The 17,397-nt window shown below is 37.8% G+C and overlaps 1 protein-coding gene across 5 annotated transcripts in view; it reads left to right on the top strand.

Moving 5' to 3' along the window:
- CACNB2 (calcium voltage-gated channel auxiliary subunit beta 2) overlaps nt 1-17,397 on the top strand; it is a 246,700-nt gene that overhangs the window by 218,247 nt on the left and 11,056 nt on the right. For all 5 annotated transcript variants that reach the window (XM_059842063.1, XM_059842049.1, XM_059842073.1 and 2 more), the window contains 3 exons: nt 13,673-13,824; nt 14,578-14,673; nt 15,946-16,131. In XM_059842063.1, coding sequence (XP_059698046.1) covers nt 13,673-13,824; nt 14,578-14,673; nt 15,946-16,131 — 434 coding nt within the window. The remainder of the gene's footprint in view (nt 1-13,672; nt 13,825-14,577; nt 14,674-15,945; nt 16,132-17,397) is intronic.

Below are 17,397 nucleotides of genomic sequence, written 5' to 3'. Positions count from 1 at the left end.
GTGTCCTTAGAGTTAGGAGGAAAAGGTGATTATTTTGGACTCGTAATTCCTGACTGCCTTTGCCTTTCCTCTAGAGTGAGATGTATCCAGGACTCTGCTGCTCTCACTGATGCATTCCCTGTGTAGAGACACCTGGAAATAGCCAAGAGGTCTGGGGGAAGGTTCCCTGTCCATGGCAGGGGGCTGGAGCTAGATGACCTTCAAGGTCCCTTCCAATACAAACCATTCTATGATTCTAAAATGAATCCTGCCAGGAGTCTACGTCTATATACTTGTGTAAGGCTTGACTGAGATATGGGACAAAATCATATAAATCCCATAATAAATCCTGTGCAAGTCCTCCATCAAATACCAAACAAAGGGGAACTTGCTACATCCCTGAATGATGAATACCCAGTCATGTTTCTGCCTTTACAGAGCTGCAGGTTCCTCTTAGTAGCCTTTGACAGAGATTAGTTTCCCCTGAACACAGCATTGCATCTTGAAAAATTGTAAATTTTGTGAAACAAGAAAGTAGTTTCATTCATCCTATTAAATAAGTTCCTATCAGTTATGCTACTAAAAAATTTCCAACACCTGAACTGTGACTGAATATTTAACATTTGCCTAATATAGTAGTACTTTTTGGAATAAGCTTCTCTGCCTTAAAATTTTTTACTTCCCTTTCTTGAAAATTTGTTTCATAAAACCTTTGCTTTCAGCTATATGGAGGCTGTGAATTTTTGCTTAAAGGTAGTCTGTAGCATCCAAGTGTGTCTTAAGTGTTTTCAAATATGAAAATGCAGTGTACTGTAACAACTTAATATCTTTACACACAAGAATAATCTTTTGTGTGAATTTCAGTCTTGTCACCAGACTGTTTAATAATCTAATGAAAAGATAAAGTGTCACTTATTTTGACTAGGACTGAAAACTGGTAATATGTATGGAGGTTAACTAGTCATGGAACAGAATAATGATGATTAAGTTTCCAGCCTCATCAGCAAAGCTTGTGCAACTTTGCAATACTGTACAAATGTATGCAGCAAATATATGTAGCAGTGAAAGCATATAATTAATTTCTCATTTTGTGAAACACCTATCACAAAATTCTACACAGGAAAAAAAATCAATAAAATTTAAATGCTGCCCAATCTTGTACACCTTTACCTCATGTAGAACTGTACTCTTGAGAACATCAGCATTTTTCTTTGTGTCTAGGTACTTTTTTAGATGGAGGTATTTAAAATGGGAGTTCTGACAGTACCTCAGTTTGGGAACCCACAAAAGATGACAATGTTTATATATATATATGCGCAAATATGTGGATAGATAGATAGATGTGTCTCTAGTTTTTGTAGCAGGCCTGTTATTAACTAAGATTTCCTGCTACATATCAGGTTTTCAGTTGCATATTATTGTTCTAAAAATTAACTGATTTATAAAATTACTTCGAAGACCTTTGACCAGAGCAACTGGGTCATCCCAGCATAAAGTTAGGGAAAAAATTATTTTACATATGCGAAAATATTCTCAAACCCTTTTCTTTCAGAAGCTGTAATACTTCCATTGTTCTAGTAATCTAGAAGAGTTTTGAAATTTGGTAGTGAACTGAACAAAATTTCAGTTACATATTTCTGGGCAATTTTATGAAACTAATGAGAAAACTTGACCAAAATATTAGAAGCTGCTATTAACACATGCCAAGTTTTGCATCTGAATTGCTTGAAGACTCAGCTTTCTTTGGGAAGGTCCAGCAATGATGCTGAGCAGAAGCTGCTCCCAGCAGACTGAGTCAGGGCAGGCAAGCAGCACTGAGGTGAAAAGATGCTCATCTTTCAATTTGCAGTCCCTCCTTTGCTGTGCAGCATGGAGAATGGAATAAAAAGTCATTTACTTGAAAGATGTTCACCTGAAGGAATAAATGGCTGGCCAGCTAAGGCAGGAAGGCAAGTAGTGAAAATCCATTATGGAAAAGGTTAGTGGTAGTGGTAGTGACTTATGGAGAAGGAGTTGGGATAGTCAAACCCACTGATACAGCACCTCCAGGTCAGTGCTCTAGGCATGGGATAAACCATGGGAGGACAGAAATCAGACAGGAAGTCAGGGAGGGAAGTGATGTGGCAGCAGTGTTGGGAGGAAAACTGAGATAAAATAAAATAACCTGGAGTCAGAAAAGGTAACTGCTTTTGTAAGACAGTGGAAAACCCTTGCAGAAGGCAAAAAAAAAAAAAGTACAAGGCATGTTACAGCCTGTTCCCTTGCCTATCTGCAATGTACCTCAAGGCAGAAATAAGAGCCAAATCAGAAAACATCACTGTAGTCTGCTGGTAGGTGACAAGACACCACTGCTGTGAGTATTTAGTTGGCTGAAGTAGAAGAGGTGAGTGGCAATATCACACTATATAGTGGCTTTTTTTTTCAGTTTGTGTGATGAATTTGCTATAAGTCAACGAGATATCCTATTAAAAGAATATTATTAGTTTTACAAATATAAGCAGTACAAAACAAAGGTTAGGAGGTGGTAATAAGAAGGCTAGCTGTGCAGCATTTTAGTATCTTTTTGGTTATATATGCTGTGATCCAGCCGTTGATCAAATATTTACAGACTATTTTTCCACCAGTCCTCTGCCTTAATATTCTTGAAAAATGTATAAAGGGGAACTGGAAGCAATGCAGTTGCCCCAGTGCAATAGTGGCTTTTGCTGCCTCTGATACAGAAATGCTGCACAGTACTGGATTAGTTATTTACAGACTTTATGAAGATGGCTGTTTTTCCTAGTATTCTTTGTATACTTCAAGCATCTTCTGTAGAAAAACTGAGTGTTGTAGCTGGAACAGAAATTCAAGCTTTGGACCTGTCAAATAATAGTGTATACCATCAAAATCAGCATGTTGCATAGTAAACCTGGAGAAGGGGGATGGAAAGCAGGCAGTCCTTTATGTCGAACTGGAGCTCGTCTTGAGAGCTTGTAAAATATCAGCCTTGTGGACCCTCATTCCCCAGAAGTTTTCTTATTTTAGGCTCTACTCTTTGCTGACATTTAACTGGGAAGGTATTCTTTTCATTCCCAGCCTAGCTCAAAGAATTTTTTCCTTCTCTCAGATCAGCAGTGATACTCTGTACTGACAGTACAGAGCAACATCAGGAATGTCCTGAGTCTTAGTACTGACTTCTAAAAGAAGCTTCAAGGTTATGTTCCATTTTGGAAGAAAGAATCCCCAGGAATCAGGATTTACTGAATTTCTATTCTGAATATAATTTTTACTGGTAATTACTCTGAAGAATCAGACACTACATTTCTAAAAATTATTCCCCCCGAATTATTCATAATTTGTGGTTATTCTTTGTAATTCAGTTTTCTCTTTGGAATATACAAATAATTCCAGCTTCTCACCTAACTGGTATGTTTCAAAGGGAAAAATCTTTTTTTTTTTTGCATATACTACCAAAGTAAGCTGCACAAAATAGCCTATAAATATTTTATGCATTCTGTTTTCAGAGAAAGATTAGAGCCATGTGTTCTAAATGAGATGTGAAACACGTATTTAACAATGAAGAGAGAGTAAATTATTCAATGGCTTCTTATCAGTTGACAGTGTATGGAGTTGCATACTGAATGAGACACCAGCCCTAAAGGACTGCTATATTGTATGTTTTTTAATGTGCTCTCTTGAAATACCGATCACAAAAGATTTGGTTTAAGAGAGCTATTTTGGCATTTCACATTTTATCAGCATTAGCTTTGCAGCCAATAGTATTCTCTACTACTACAAGTCTTATAGATACATCATTGAATCAGGACTCAAATCACATAAGTTCTTTTCTAGTATCTGCTGCAGGTCTGCTCAGAGTCCTGGAAAATGATTTTTTTTCTCTACCTACATTTTCCCTTCTATAAAATGAAAATAATAGGGTCTTTTCCCTGAATCACTGAGGGGAGAAAGAAAAAAACCCTAGAATTTCAGCAAATACTGAATTCTAAATTTGTGCTGTGGGGTTTTTTGGTTTTGTTTGTTTGTTTGTTTTTGTCCAGACTATCTACAATGACTTAGTTCTAGCCTAGGTATTTAAAACTGATATTTATCACAAAAAAAATTTTGTTCTTGTTAGGAAAAACAGTATTTTTTTTTGTTTTTTTTGGTTTGCTCTGAAAGGACTTCCTGGCTGCATAACTATGAGATTTGGGGAGATGAGTTGCTCTCTTCTCTCTCCTCCTTGAGCAGTCATTGGCACGTAGACAGAGATCTATGTGGTTTATTCCTATATCTGGTACAACTTAAAAATGCCTTTATGCAAATCTATATATACATATTTTATATATATATATATATATATATATATATATATATATATATATATATATATATATATGTACATATATATAGCAAATATAGCTCCCCAGAACTGCTTTTTGTTAATCCAAATCCCTCCTTTCTACCAGACTCAATGAAAAGCTATTTTTTTACTCATCAAACTTTTTGTAGTGGTACCTCATGCAGCCAAGCCAGAGATGATCACTTATGATCACGTTTGTGAGCACCAGTTATAACTGCAGCAGAGAAGGCTATTTCTTAGACTTCTGAAAATATTTTGGTTTTTTTTTTTTTTTAATAAGTGTTCCTTTAATTACTTAAGGTAGTAAAAAGGTTCTGTTCTTGATATATTAATACCAAATACTTTTCTCTGAAAAATAAATATACCTCTTTTTGAGAACTCTTACCTTATCACCCAATACAGGTCTGCGTTGTTGTACATAGCACAGAGAACAGTGAAGTGAGCACCATTCTTTGAGATGATTTAATAGACAAACCTGAATTAATTTCAAAGAGACAGACATACACCAACAATGTGATAATCAGAAATAGGAATAGACACAAGGAACTGGATTTGCAGGATTATAAGGGAGTCTCTCTCAGCTTATAATGCTACACACACCTATCGACTGACAGTTTGCTTTTGTAATGGAATCAGTTAAAAATAGGCTTGGGATTTGACTTACTGGAAACCAATGCTGCCACTGAATATTTAGTATTAAACTGATGTTCTCAAGAACTTTTTTAAAATAGTGTCTGGCTCATAAAGATTTAGGTGGATTGTACAGTCTTATTCCTCTCTGTCCCAGTTTGAAACTGGACACACTCTAATTAAGCTTGTTTTGATGTACAGGGAAATGTTTGCTTGTCAATATTGTTACATGTTTTAACACGTGAGATGTTAGAACTAAATTGAAGGAAAGGGCAAATTTCTTTAAAAGCCTAGAAGAAATCTGTAATTTTGAACAGATTTTTTCTCCAAAAATATACAGTACGTGGTTAAATCTTATTCATCTGAAAATCAGCTCCAATTGGCTTAGTTAATTCTTTATATGGACACATGCCATTTGCAAAAACTGAACCAGCTTTGTGCTTCTGCTGCATTTCTTTGTCAAAAGAACCCAGACCTTTTTCTGTGTGTGTTACACTTGTTATAAACGTACCTCATGCTGTATGCTCTGTACAAAACCTGATTGTGTTGGCTTTTTCCATTCTTTGCTTCATTAATGCTCTCCCTTTCCAGATGTTTTAGGTATGTATACAAGCTTGCAAATTACTTTTCCTGCTGTTTTGTGTTCAGTGCTTTATTGTACCTGACAGAATCACTGTGTGTTTCTTGCATCTGGCTCACTGACAGACAAAAGCTGATCCTGTACTGTGTTGCTAAGTCTTTCTTTTAGAAAACCTTGCTGATTTTCCTTATTTCTTTTCAAGATATTCTAAAAATAAAGTTGACATTGACAAGTAAACACTCCAGATTAGGTATCCCATTGTGTATTTCTGAGATGTGCGCACCTAATCTGCGTGTTCTAACACAGACGTGTGACCTGGATGTAAAATGTGTCATTGTCTTTATGGTAAATTGATTGCCATCACATGCCTGGGAGTGTTTATTTGCTTTCCATATGCATATGCAGTAACCTGTCAGGCATTACATGCACCCACTTTGCATGTGCAATTGAGCACCTACCTTTAGAAGGCTGTCTCTAAAAAGTGTATGGAGCTTCCATGCACATCATTACCGTAAAGTTTTGTCTTCTGAAAATGAAATATAATGCTCAAAGAGATAGTTGTGGATTAGCTGTGCAAATTTCAGCCTTGTGGGGTTTTTTCCCTTGATGTTTGTGTGAGAAGGCAATTGAATGCTTGAAACTATGGTAACAATTGTTATATACATTTGTATATATATATATATATATATACTCTACATTATATACATCTACTATATTACTACATATTCTCCATGTCTGGTAATTTAATGACAGTTGTGCTATAGGATAAGTTTCAATTAAAGGCTTCCTTAACTATAAATCAAAGATAAATTTAAGAGAATGCTATCTAGGCCTCATAAGAATCCTTCATTGCTTACAGAGGCCAAGGAAAAGGAATGCAAAATTTGGACTCAACCAAGAGTGCATTTCCTTCCCAGAGTCTTAGAGTTCAAAGAAAATAAAGGAGATGTTCAATGTATTATGGAAAATCCTGATTGTTCCTTCATAATTTTATGTTCAAGATAGCTGTGACAAATGTCCATAACTCTCACTCTCAAGTGTGAAATATGTTAGCCTGGTAAACCTGAACCTGCCTTGTACCAGAATGCAGTAAAATAGCAGCTAAGAACTTTTGGGTTTTCATGAGGATGTAGCTATACTTCTTTTTGCCCACAAATGGAGAAAGAGTAGCATGAATTTAGTGAACCTGTTATAAGTTATCAGTCTCACATATTCCAAAATACTGTTTTATCCTGTTGGAACAGCCTTGATTTCCTTAACATCTAAGGTCAGAGTTTCTCTAATGAATTCTTTAGGTAGTTCTGTATTAGAAGTTTGTTACTAATTTTCCAATATTCTAACTTGCAAATAAGATTTTGATACAGTATAGGCAAAGCATTTGAATGAAATTTCCTGAGTGTTTTCAAAGAGTATATGGTTTCTATAAATTAGAAATAACTCTTAGCAACCTGTTCTTATGTTTTCTCATGATACTATGCAGAAATATATGTGATTGATAATTAAATTGAAACAAAATGAAAAATAGTATAGCAATGTGTTAGAATAATTTCTACAGTTATGGATATCTTTGTAATAGACAGGATACTTGGATAGGGGAATAAAATATTTTTAGCTAGTTAGCTGTTTGTTTAAGAGTACAGTTTGCTTCCCTTAAAGCTATTCATACTGTAGGTTGAATTGATCAAGGCTTTTTCTTTGTCCTGGGCTGGTGGAACTGATTAAAGTTCAGCAGTCTGTGTCCCCATTTTATTCAAGACTAAACGTTTGCATTGTTCAACCAGAACACAAAGAAGTCTGGGTTCAGTTCTGTTCTCTGCTAAGAGAGGCATGGACTCATCATTCCCATCACCATGACAAGGCTATGATCACCTTTAGGATGGCTGTTGGTTGGTCCTGCTGAGCCTTACGCACTTTGCATAATAATTAAACTTTCCCTGGAGAAGGAACTGGAATCCATGTGTTTTGCCTCCCACTCTGAGCATCAGGCTGCAGAGTCAGAATCTCTCCCACTCAGTGAATACGCAAATATTTGTGAGTGGCACACCATCAGCAGGAGGGGTTGAATAGGCAAGGATGGAATAGTTCTCTGTCCTGTCTGTGAGAAAAGCTGAACGTTTTTATTTATGTTTGTTCTGAAAAAAACAACATACCAAGGGAATGCTTACTTGGTGCCTATGTATGGACTAGATCTGTAAAAGCCTATAGCACTGCTCTGGGTAATGAGGCATAGTGCACAAATACCCAAGTTATTGCCAGCCTGACATGATGATACCAGTTCTGAACTATGCAGATTCACTTGCTTGATCCCCTGGACAAAAGAAATGTTAAACTGCATCTTTGCTCAGTTTTCCTATCACAATTACTCCTTAACAGAATGTGAGGGAGCCTTATGATAGGAGCAGTGCTGTGCTGTGCTGGCACCTTCTGAAGCTCCTGTGGTTCTTCCTGGCACAGTCATTTCAATGCACCCTTGTGCAGTGCTCAGCCACTTGTGTTACTGCTGCAATCTGCTGCTTTCAATCATTTCCATTCACAGGCCATTAAAATTTACTTCCAGTTTAAACTTGGCATAAGAAGCACAATTCCATGAATGCTATTGTTTTGCAAGCCCAGAGAAATGAGGCAGGAAGTAGATATTTTTATGTGCCATTTAGTATTTTTAAATGACACTATCTGTTACATATTTTCACATAATTACAGTGCTGCATTTCAGGAGATGTTAGTCCATTATAAATAGATCTTGGTTTTGTTGAGGTTTCCAAACATGACATCTTTTCTGTCAATACCACTTGGACGTGTGTGTACATTAAAAGCCATCTGAATTCTGCCTAAACTGAGCCTCAGCAGGCAGGAGGAGGAAAACCCTGCCTTCCTGCAGCACCCCACCCCACAGCTCCCCTTCAGCAGAGCTCAGACAGGAGCTCCAGGCAGAGCAGCTTCTTTCTGCCTTATCCCTTACAGGAGCCCCATCTGTTAGGCATGAGTAACACATGCAGCCACTTTTCCTGGAAAATATTGTCATCCTCCCACTCCCACCCTCCCCTTTTTACGTAACAGGCTAGTGGCTAAGGTATTTGGTGGAGACCAGGCTGTAAGTAATTTCTAAGTACTTATACTTAGTAATACCTTATACTTACTAATTTCTAATTTTCTAAGTATATTCACAAAACTAGATTTAGGTTAGACATTTGATTAAAACACCTGTAATCCAGACATCTTTGGACCAGTTGCCTGAGGACTAAGCTAAAGCATTTATTCCCTCTTGCTTATGTTTTTCAAGATTCTTTCCTTCTTAGCTGGATATGCAGGCACAGAGGCACAAAGCGTTCTGCTCCCCAGCACTGGGACACCCCATGGTGTGAGGTGGGTCATGCAGTCCTGCCTGGAGACTGGGACTGAAGCTCCCTGCCTGGGGAAGCGATGGAAACTGCCCAGCCCAAGCCCCCGTTCGCTCCCCGCCTGCCCAGAGCAGCATTGCTGCTTGAGGGGTGGAAAGAGGAAGATGAAAAGAAAGAGGCCAAACACTTCTGTACCTATGGGGCTTCTTCTTAGCTTGCTCTGCTGTGCTCAACCCCCTTGTAGCTTATTGGATCACCCTAAGTAGTGTCTCGGCCTCGTTGCTTTGTTTCCAGGGAGCACAGATCCCTGGTGCAGCCAGGGTAGCCTGCAGTGGCCTTCATTCTGCTTACAGCAGTACCCCATGGAGACACTGGTGATTTTTCACTCAATATGAAGCATGTGTACACGCACACATACTCACAAATTAAAATTTAAAATTTTAATTCTGTCAGCCAAGCTCATAATTTTGTTCTCATTAGAGAATTGTGTGAGCACAGCTCAATAATTATAATTTCCTATATTTTTTTTATTTTCTTGGATTTTAGATACAACCTTTAGCATGTTTTTTTTTTGTCCAAGCCCTTCTAGGTGGTTTTAAAGCACTGGGATAAAAACTATATTTTTTTCTTTCACCTTTGTTATGGAAATCTTGAGGTTGCCTTAAACTTCTCATTACTTTAGTTATAGTCATGGAGTTTAGTGGTTAAATATTTTTAAGTAACCATGCTTGTATAAAAGAATTAGCATAAAAAATCATGGCTACTGATAGCTATTCTTCTTAATTTATGAAATTTTTTCAAAGCCATTTGTGTAAGGTGTTGCTAATCATTTTGTATTGCATACATTGACGGAGTTGTGTTCTTTTCATTCTATATGTCTGTAATATCAGCAACCCTGTTTAAAAAGAATGTGCTTTGTCTCTGTTCCTGTTACAGTTGAAATCATAATTTACCTATCGGTTTCAATGAACAGAACAGAGCCACCGATACCCCAGACAGGAGACAAGGTCAAATTTAATAGGCTATAAAAGTCGTGCTCTGCTGAGTTGAGACTATGTGAATTTCACTGCTCCTTGTGAACATCAAAATTTCTTTGCTGCCTCTAAGCAGTTTTTGGTGCTTCACTTGGGCCTTTGCAGGCCGGATGTGTGTCCATTTTGCATCTCATCCCTCTCATGGAACTTCTATTTCATCAGGGTCTTGCTGAAATGAATTGCTGGTGTAGCCACTACTCTGTCATGCTGTGTCCCAGTGACTCCTGGCTGCTGTGCATGAGCCCAGGTTTGCAGGAGGGTTGTGCTCCTCTGGCTGTGTACCATAGAGAATGTTCCTGTACCATGGCATTACATAAGTGACCCTAAGTTCCACCATAGTTCATCATGTTAGTCGTAAATTGACAGAGATAAAGTGTTGTTGTATCTTTGCCTGTGTTTTAGGTGAGATTTATTGTAGTGAACTGGGAAAGATTTCTTCTTGGAATTCACTTGTGATGTCCAACTGGTGTAAAGAATATTTGCCTGTGCCCATAACGGGAAAAGTGATTTACTTGTCCTCTCATTGCAGTACATTTCTGTTCAAGGCACAGTAGTGATATTGATAATTCATATTTGGACATAAGTTTAAATGTGTTGTATTTAAAGTTCTCTGGGAGATGTGTACATACTGTTTCTTAGAGCTGACTCCTTATTGTATGGAATAAATAGTTGAGTGCTCCTGTCATTTAAAATATGTTCACTTTCTGGTTACCAAGGAGACCATATGAAATAGATTGTAAGGGTCACTCTAAAATTTGGTAGCTGATTTTTGGGTTTGGGTGTTGTAGCTGGGCTGTCAGCATTTCATGATGATTGTCACAGTAATTCTAATTATTTTTATCCCTCTCATTATGATTGGCAAATACAATTTATTGGAGTTTAATGTTATAACTTCACTCTTATACATAAGAAGGGACATTATTATAAATAGATGGTATTCATGGAGGTGGAAAAATTGCAAAGCTATTACTGTGTTGCTTTGAAGATACCCTACTGTCACTGTTCTCAGCTCCCTATTTTAACTACCAGTGACATTTGTGTTACTATCCCCATATGACTTTTTGAGTTATTTGCTTACTTTGGGCACAAGTCTGAGAGATAATTTGTTGAGAATTCGTTGAGAATTGTTGAGAAAGAAGAAGTTTTTACAGGTAGAGAATTTGGTTTTTGAGATATTGCTAAAGAAAAATGAAAACCAAAGCAGTTGCAGTGGATAAAGCCTTTGTCATATAAAAAGAGAAGCTACTATTATGTAATTAATTGCAACAATCTTGTAAGGTTGGAATTCAAAGAAGATTTCAGGCAAAGTGAAAGCTTTTCCAGAAGCTGAAGAAGTACTCTAAGGAACAGGAGATCAGAACCTCTTCAGCTATCCCTGTGGCATTTTCTCAATTCATTCCTGACTGAAGAGGTAGAGGCACATGTATTAGTTCACCAGTCATGCAGTGGAGTTCCTTGAATTTTTGTCCTATAGTCAAGTTAAGAAAAGTAGATACTGAAACACATTTTAATTGGCAAAAAAGATCTCTCTCCATCTTCAGACTTAAGTGGAAACGATTGGTTCATAGGACCACAGTTACCTGCAGTTATTGCCCTGGGTGTGTTTCACAATAGAAGATACCCTGAGGTAAACTCTACCCTGGCAGAGGGCATTCCTAGTATAGCGGGAAATCTAGTCCACAGAGATGTGTTCTCTACTGGCAGAAAAGTGCTGCGAGCAGTGTAGAAAGTACTACTTCCCAAGACAAAATTATGATACAATGGCATAGAGACAGATTTTTCTGGTTATAAATTGTCTTGAACAAGAGTTTTTTAGCAGTCTGGAATGGTCTTAAAATGATACATTAACTAATATTGTTATACTGATTGAAGTGTTGAGCCTGGTTTGAAATTGCAGGAAAGCAATCTAAATTCATCATCAGAACAGTGTGACAAATTATCTCTGATATGTTTATTCTAGTTGTCATTTGTACTTAAATTAGGGATAGATTATTTACTATCTTCTACTAAAACTGAGACAGTGGTTTTCAGCGATTTCAGCAGTATCTCTATTTAACAAAGTTGTAGAAAATGTAATTGTGAATGTGGCAAGAACCATCAAAAGTTCTATCTTAAAAAATGTGGTCCTAATTCCGACAGCAGCAGGACCACAGTGCTTTTTTATTGACCAGCAGCAAAGCATGCATTGATGTTTTCCATACCACACTGTGCACATCTCACAGTGTTCACTGCTGTAAAAGACTGACTGTATGTGCTCACCCAAAACTGCAGATAATCACAAACAGTTGGAAGTGATCTTTATTTAATCCAAACCAATGTCTACCTCCTCCAATAAAGGATATCATATATAGAATTTGTGATGACCATTTAGATGTTACTTTGTTTATAAAATGACCATAGCAATACCTATTGATTTGCTATTGAACCAAAATACTAGCTGGGATGCCTTGCTTTCCCTTAGAAATTTTGCAACCTTTTTATAGTAACTGATTTATTCAGTTGCTATTCTAAGATAGAAAAAATCAATCTCATCATATCTCTTGAAAGGGACCATTTGATGTAGAAAACTCCCTCTCTAGCCAGACAGGTGGGTTGTGTTTTCAAGCAAAAGTTAAGCTTTTGCCAGCATAATAGCTAAAAGGCTGATAATGTAATTTCAAGAAACTCTCTATTAAATTTTTGGTACCTCTTCTTGACCTTTAAGTCTCTGTTGGTTGTCTTCTAATGTTTTCTTTGGATGGACTAGATATTTAATCTGGTTTTGGTTCATGAAGCATGCACAACCTTTAAAGGAAAACCTATATGAATTAATCTTGCCTGGCCCAATGACTTTCTTTATAGACTTACATAAATCACCCAGCTTCTCTAATTCCTCTGTGAAATCAGCCAATAGCAAGATCTGAGCAGGAAATGTGATTTCATTTTAAAGATGATTTTGCTATTATAATATGTAGTTTTGTTTCACTGGGGAATGAAGACAGTTTCTATACCACTTGTGATAGCGGATGCAGCCCATCTGTCTTGGAGGGGTTTGTCCTGGAAAGTACTGCCAATCAGACATGGTACTGAGGAGCTGGGAGCACGACTACTAGAAGAAAAGGTTCTTTTCCTCTGGGAAACCAGCTTTCCACAGCTCCTGAGATTGTTAGGAGAGTACCATAGTGTTATGTGGGTTATTCCGTTATTTTCTCTTATAAAAGTGTTTTACACATAATAGCCAAATTTTTAACATGCTACCATACTGACGCCAGTAGAACAAAACCTGTTTTCCAGAGCTTTGATAAGTTGAAATAAATGGGAAAACCGTGGTTTCTGCTAGTATAGTAATCACTACTTCCTAAAGCCTATCTCAGGCTCTTCAGCTTGAGCAAGCTGGTTGCTGGGTAAGAGTGAAGTCTGAGCTGACATTATTTACATGTAGCGGATTCATGGCATATTAAGGTTGCCGTTTGATGCAGCAAGCATTCATACCCCTTTTTCTTGTATACATGGTCTGGGGTCAAGTAAGGAGCTGTTATCAGTATCTCTGCAGCCTGGAACAGCAGGAATGGGTGAGGCAGGGAGGCAGGCAGTGCCTGCAAGGGCAGCAAAGCAGGGGTGGAACGCCCTCATTAACGCTGTATTCATTACCCTGCTGTGCCAGGGATGTGCACGGGCAACAGTAATTCCTGCAACCAGAGAAGGAGCAACACACCAGTCTGCTATATTGTCACATTTCTTAAAGCTAATCACCTCTCAGTATTTGCTCTAACTCTAATTTTCTACTTTGCAGCTGAAGTTCAAAGTGAAATTGAACGGATCTTTGAATTGGCCAGGACACTGCAGTTGGTAGTGCTTGATGCTGATACCATTAATCATCCAGCTCAATTGAGCAAAACCTCTCTTGCTCCCATTATAGTATATGTAAAGATTTCTTCTCCTAAGGTAAATAGTTTTGATACCTTCAAGTTCTTTCTGGTTTTTTTGGGTTGGATTTTTTTGGGGGGGGCCTTAAATGCAGATATTCACATGTCCTCATTTAGGTTCAGAGTTATAGATTGTTATTGCTTCCCTTTGGATAGTGAACCATTAATAATCAGAAAGTATCTGAGCTCTAGTGTTAGCCAAAACCTCTTTTGGAAAAGATGTAGCTCCAGTGAGTTTTTTAATTGGAATTGCGCTTTCAGTATCAATCACATAAGTAGTGCTTATGGTTTGCTAAATCAAAATAATATGGAAATGAAAGAATGATTTTCACTGAATGAGTGTCAGACTGATTGCTAAACTTTAACATCTGATAATATACTCTTCCACTGTGTGTAAAAAAAAATGCACAGACCTTGTGAAGAGGCATTTGAAAGAGAAAAATGAATTTGTGGGAAGAGCTAGGAAAGTCTAGAGCTAGACTCAGGAAATCAATTGAAAAAAATTCAACTTAGAAACAAACAAAACCAGAAGCAGCAGAAAAAAAAAGCAAGAGTGGAACTTTTTAGTGCTTGTAAAGGAAAGGAGATATTTGGATGTAAATGAAAATTAGCACATCCTGGATGAGGGAACACTGGAAATGTTCTTGAAGCCAGCAAATGAAGATTTTGCTCTGCTTATGTGAGCAGTTTCAAATGTAAACATTTTAAGTGATTATATATGTATATTAAGTCTAAATCTGCTCACTTTTTTTTACTGCCTTATTTTTCACAGGTTTTACAGAGGTTGATAAAATCTCGAGGGAAATCTCAGGCCAAACACCTTAATGTACAGATGGTAGCAGCTGATAAACTGGCACAGTGTCCTCCTGTGAGTTACTGTTAATTTATGTCTTGTCTCTGAAAGGTGCCTTTCTTTTCAAGCACGAGGTTAATTACATAATTTTCAGGAATGTTTGCCCTCTTCTGGCCATCTCTAACTATTGCTTTTTCAAGAACACCTCCTAAGGTCTCGGGGCTCCACTTTAGGGTGCAGGGGAAAAAGAGTTCTAGTCACAATCAGTTATTAGGATGTGTGCTGGTACAGTCAGTGCTTCAGTAAACTGAACATTTGCTTTACTTCCTAAGTTTTGGGGGGTTATTGTTTGAAACATGAACGCTCTTAGTGACTGTCCTTTATCTCTGGTAGTTTAGAGCTCCTCTGGGGCATCTGTCAGAATGGCCCACCACTGCTAATGTTCTTGGTCAGGGTTTTGCCAAAGAGCTGAGTGGTACTGCATAGCTGACAGCTCTGCAGCTCGATGTGCACTGAAGCAAATTGTCTCAATTTCCACCTATAAAGTGGAGGTGATGACACCCCAACTTGTTTGAAACCTGGCATGCATTTCTGCCTGCATATTCAGCTGCCAAGAATATGGGTAAGGAACCAGAAGATGGGAGTACAGTTCAGTTGCAGATATAATTTGCCATAGTTACAGAGCTGAGTGAAGGGAATGTCTTCATCTTTTAAGTTCAAGCATCTCAGTTAGGCAATGCTTAGGTTTCCAGGAAGTCAATGAAGAATGCTGGAGACCTGCATAGGCCCTCAAAGCTGCCTTCTGCTCCCTGACCAGGGAGGAAATGGATAAAATTCATCTCCTAACTTTAGGAGACTTAAATTAGACTGTGTGACTAATCTCTTACCTAATATTTGTATGACACTTGGCTGAATGATCTGTATTTTTATGGTTGTTAGTTACTGGTCTTAGTTTACCTTAGTTTTCTCTTAGTTATTCTACAAGGGGACTGAATCCCTTTCTTGCCATCCCATTTTTTCAATAGTTAAGTGTTCAATATTTATCCCTTCTTTCTGTGTATTTAAGATTTGTTCAAGCTGCTTCTTCCTGTCCTCTTTGACTGTTTGTGCATTACTATGTGGAAGTCACAAGGCCTTGCTTTAGCAAGTGTAATATTAGTGCTAGTTATGATTACCATCTTTTGTATCAACTGCATTCAAAACAAACAAACAAAGAAAAAGGTAAAATATCTCAATACAAGTACTAAAAATGTGGTTAAATTTTGATTAATGGAAAGCATGATGAATGTCTTTAGCTGATCTCCCTCTACCTGGTGATTATTCTCACTAAAACTTTTTCTTAATCAGGAAATGTTCGATGTAATTCTTGATGAGAACCAGCTTGAAGATGCTTGTGAGCACCTTGCTGACTATCTGGAAGCCTACTGGAAGGCCACACATCCACCTAGCAGCAATCCTCCTAACCAGCTTCTCACTCGCACACTTGCAACAGCCACTCTTCCTATTAGCCCAGGTCCAAATATTAATTTACAGGTACAGTTTTTATGCCATCTCTTCTTTTTCTTCTATCAACCTCTTCTCCTTCCAAAGCACAGAGTTAGGATGACTGAATATGTTTTCCTGTTGTGGGTAGATTGAAAGCTTTTTCAGCAGATATTCACCCATTTTCAGTATAAAAGGCAAATGTAAGCATGTTACTGTTATTGCTATTGTATTCATAGTAGCATGTGTTTGTGTATTGACTAGGGGCTGGTTTTGATTCCAAGGACTAAGCTGGCCTGACTGAAAACATACGTTGATGTGAAATGGAATACTTCAGGTTTTATTGTGCCCAGGACACTGCCTGTGCCAGGAATATGTGTACCAGCCACAAACATTTTTATAGCTGTCCATGTGTAATCCAGTCAGAGAAATAAGACTAGACTAAAACTGTGCACATTCCAGCCTCTGGTAACTTCCTGACTGATGGGCACACTATGGCTGATAGGCAAATCCTGGCCCTAGTGGCCCTGCATGACAAACTGGGTTAAGTACAGGGCAGATCCACAAATGTTTAAGGGAAATCTGTTCCAATCTTCCCACAGGCTGTAGAGTTGTAGAGGTTGAGGATTACTGACTGTATTACTAAAGACTCAAGGTCAAAGTGGCCCTTCCAGTGTTTCCTTTGTTCTTTTATTAATTGGCCATTGCTGTGAAAAGTACAGACTTCCTTGAAGCCAAACTCTTATGTCAAATCCAAGTCCCACTGCACTGCACGTTGTGCAGGAAGACCTTGAGAGAGGTTCTGTGCTCTGAACAGCGAGGACACTCTCCAGTGAGCTGGCAAAAGCAGGCTTTATTCCTGCCTCTGCACTGATGTACCTGTTGATATGGGCATATTATGTCCCCTCTCTTCTCCTTTGACTTTTGGTTTGTATCATTTTATTGAGGTGTTCAGCATAAGGAGATGCTTATCTTTGGATATGTGTTGAATGATATGAAATAAAGTGTTTAAACTACTTCACTCCTTCATTATAAGTAGTGAGTGACTCCTTGAGGCTGAAAAGTACACAGAGGGGGATAAAATAGATCTGTCCCAGATCAAATAAAGGCTTACTACATCTAAATATCTACCTAAGTTCAACATATGCCCATAAGTTATACACATATGCAAGTTATAATTCATAACTTTGGCTAAGAAAAGCACTTCCTTTTAGAAAATCAAAGGAAAAAAATGTATCTGCACCCAAGTTAAAATGCAAATAGTTGTGCTCTTTCTTTATGGTTTTTCAAAAAAAGTTTTTGTGTCAAATAATTTAT

The sequence above is a fragment of the Haemorhous mexicanus genome, chromosome 1 (assembly GCF_027477595.1).
Source record: "Haemorhous mexicanus isolate bHaeMex1 chromosome 1, bHaeMex1.pri, whole genome shotgun sequence".
NCBI lineage: Eukaryota > Metazoa > Chordata > Aves > Passeriformes > Fringillidae > Haemorhous > Haemorhous mexicanus.
The sequence above is the reverse complement of the archived record's forward strand: the minus strand, read 5'-3'. Positions and strand labels throughout refer to the sequence as shown.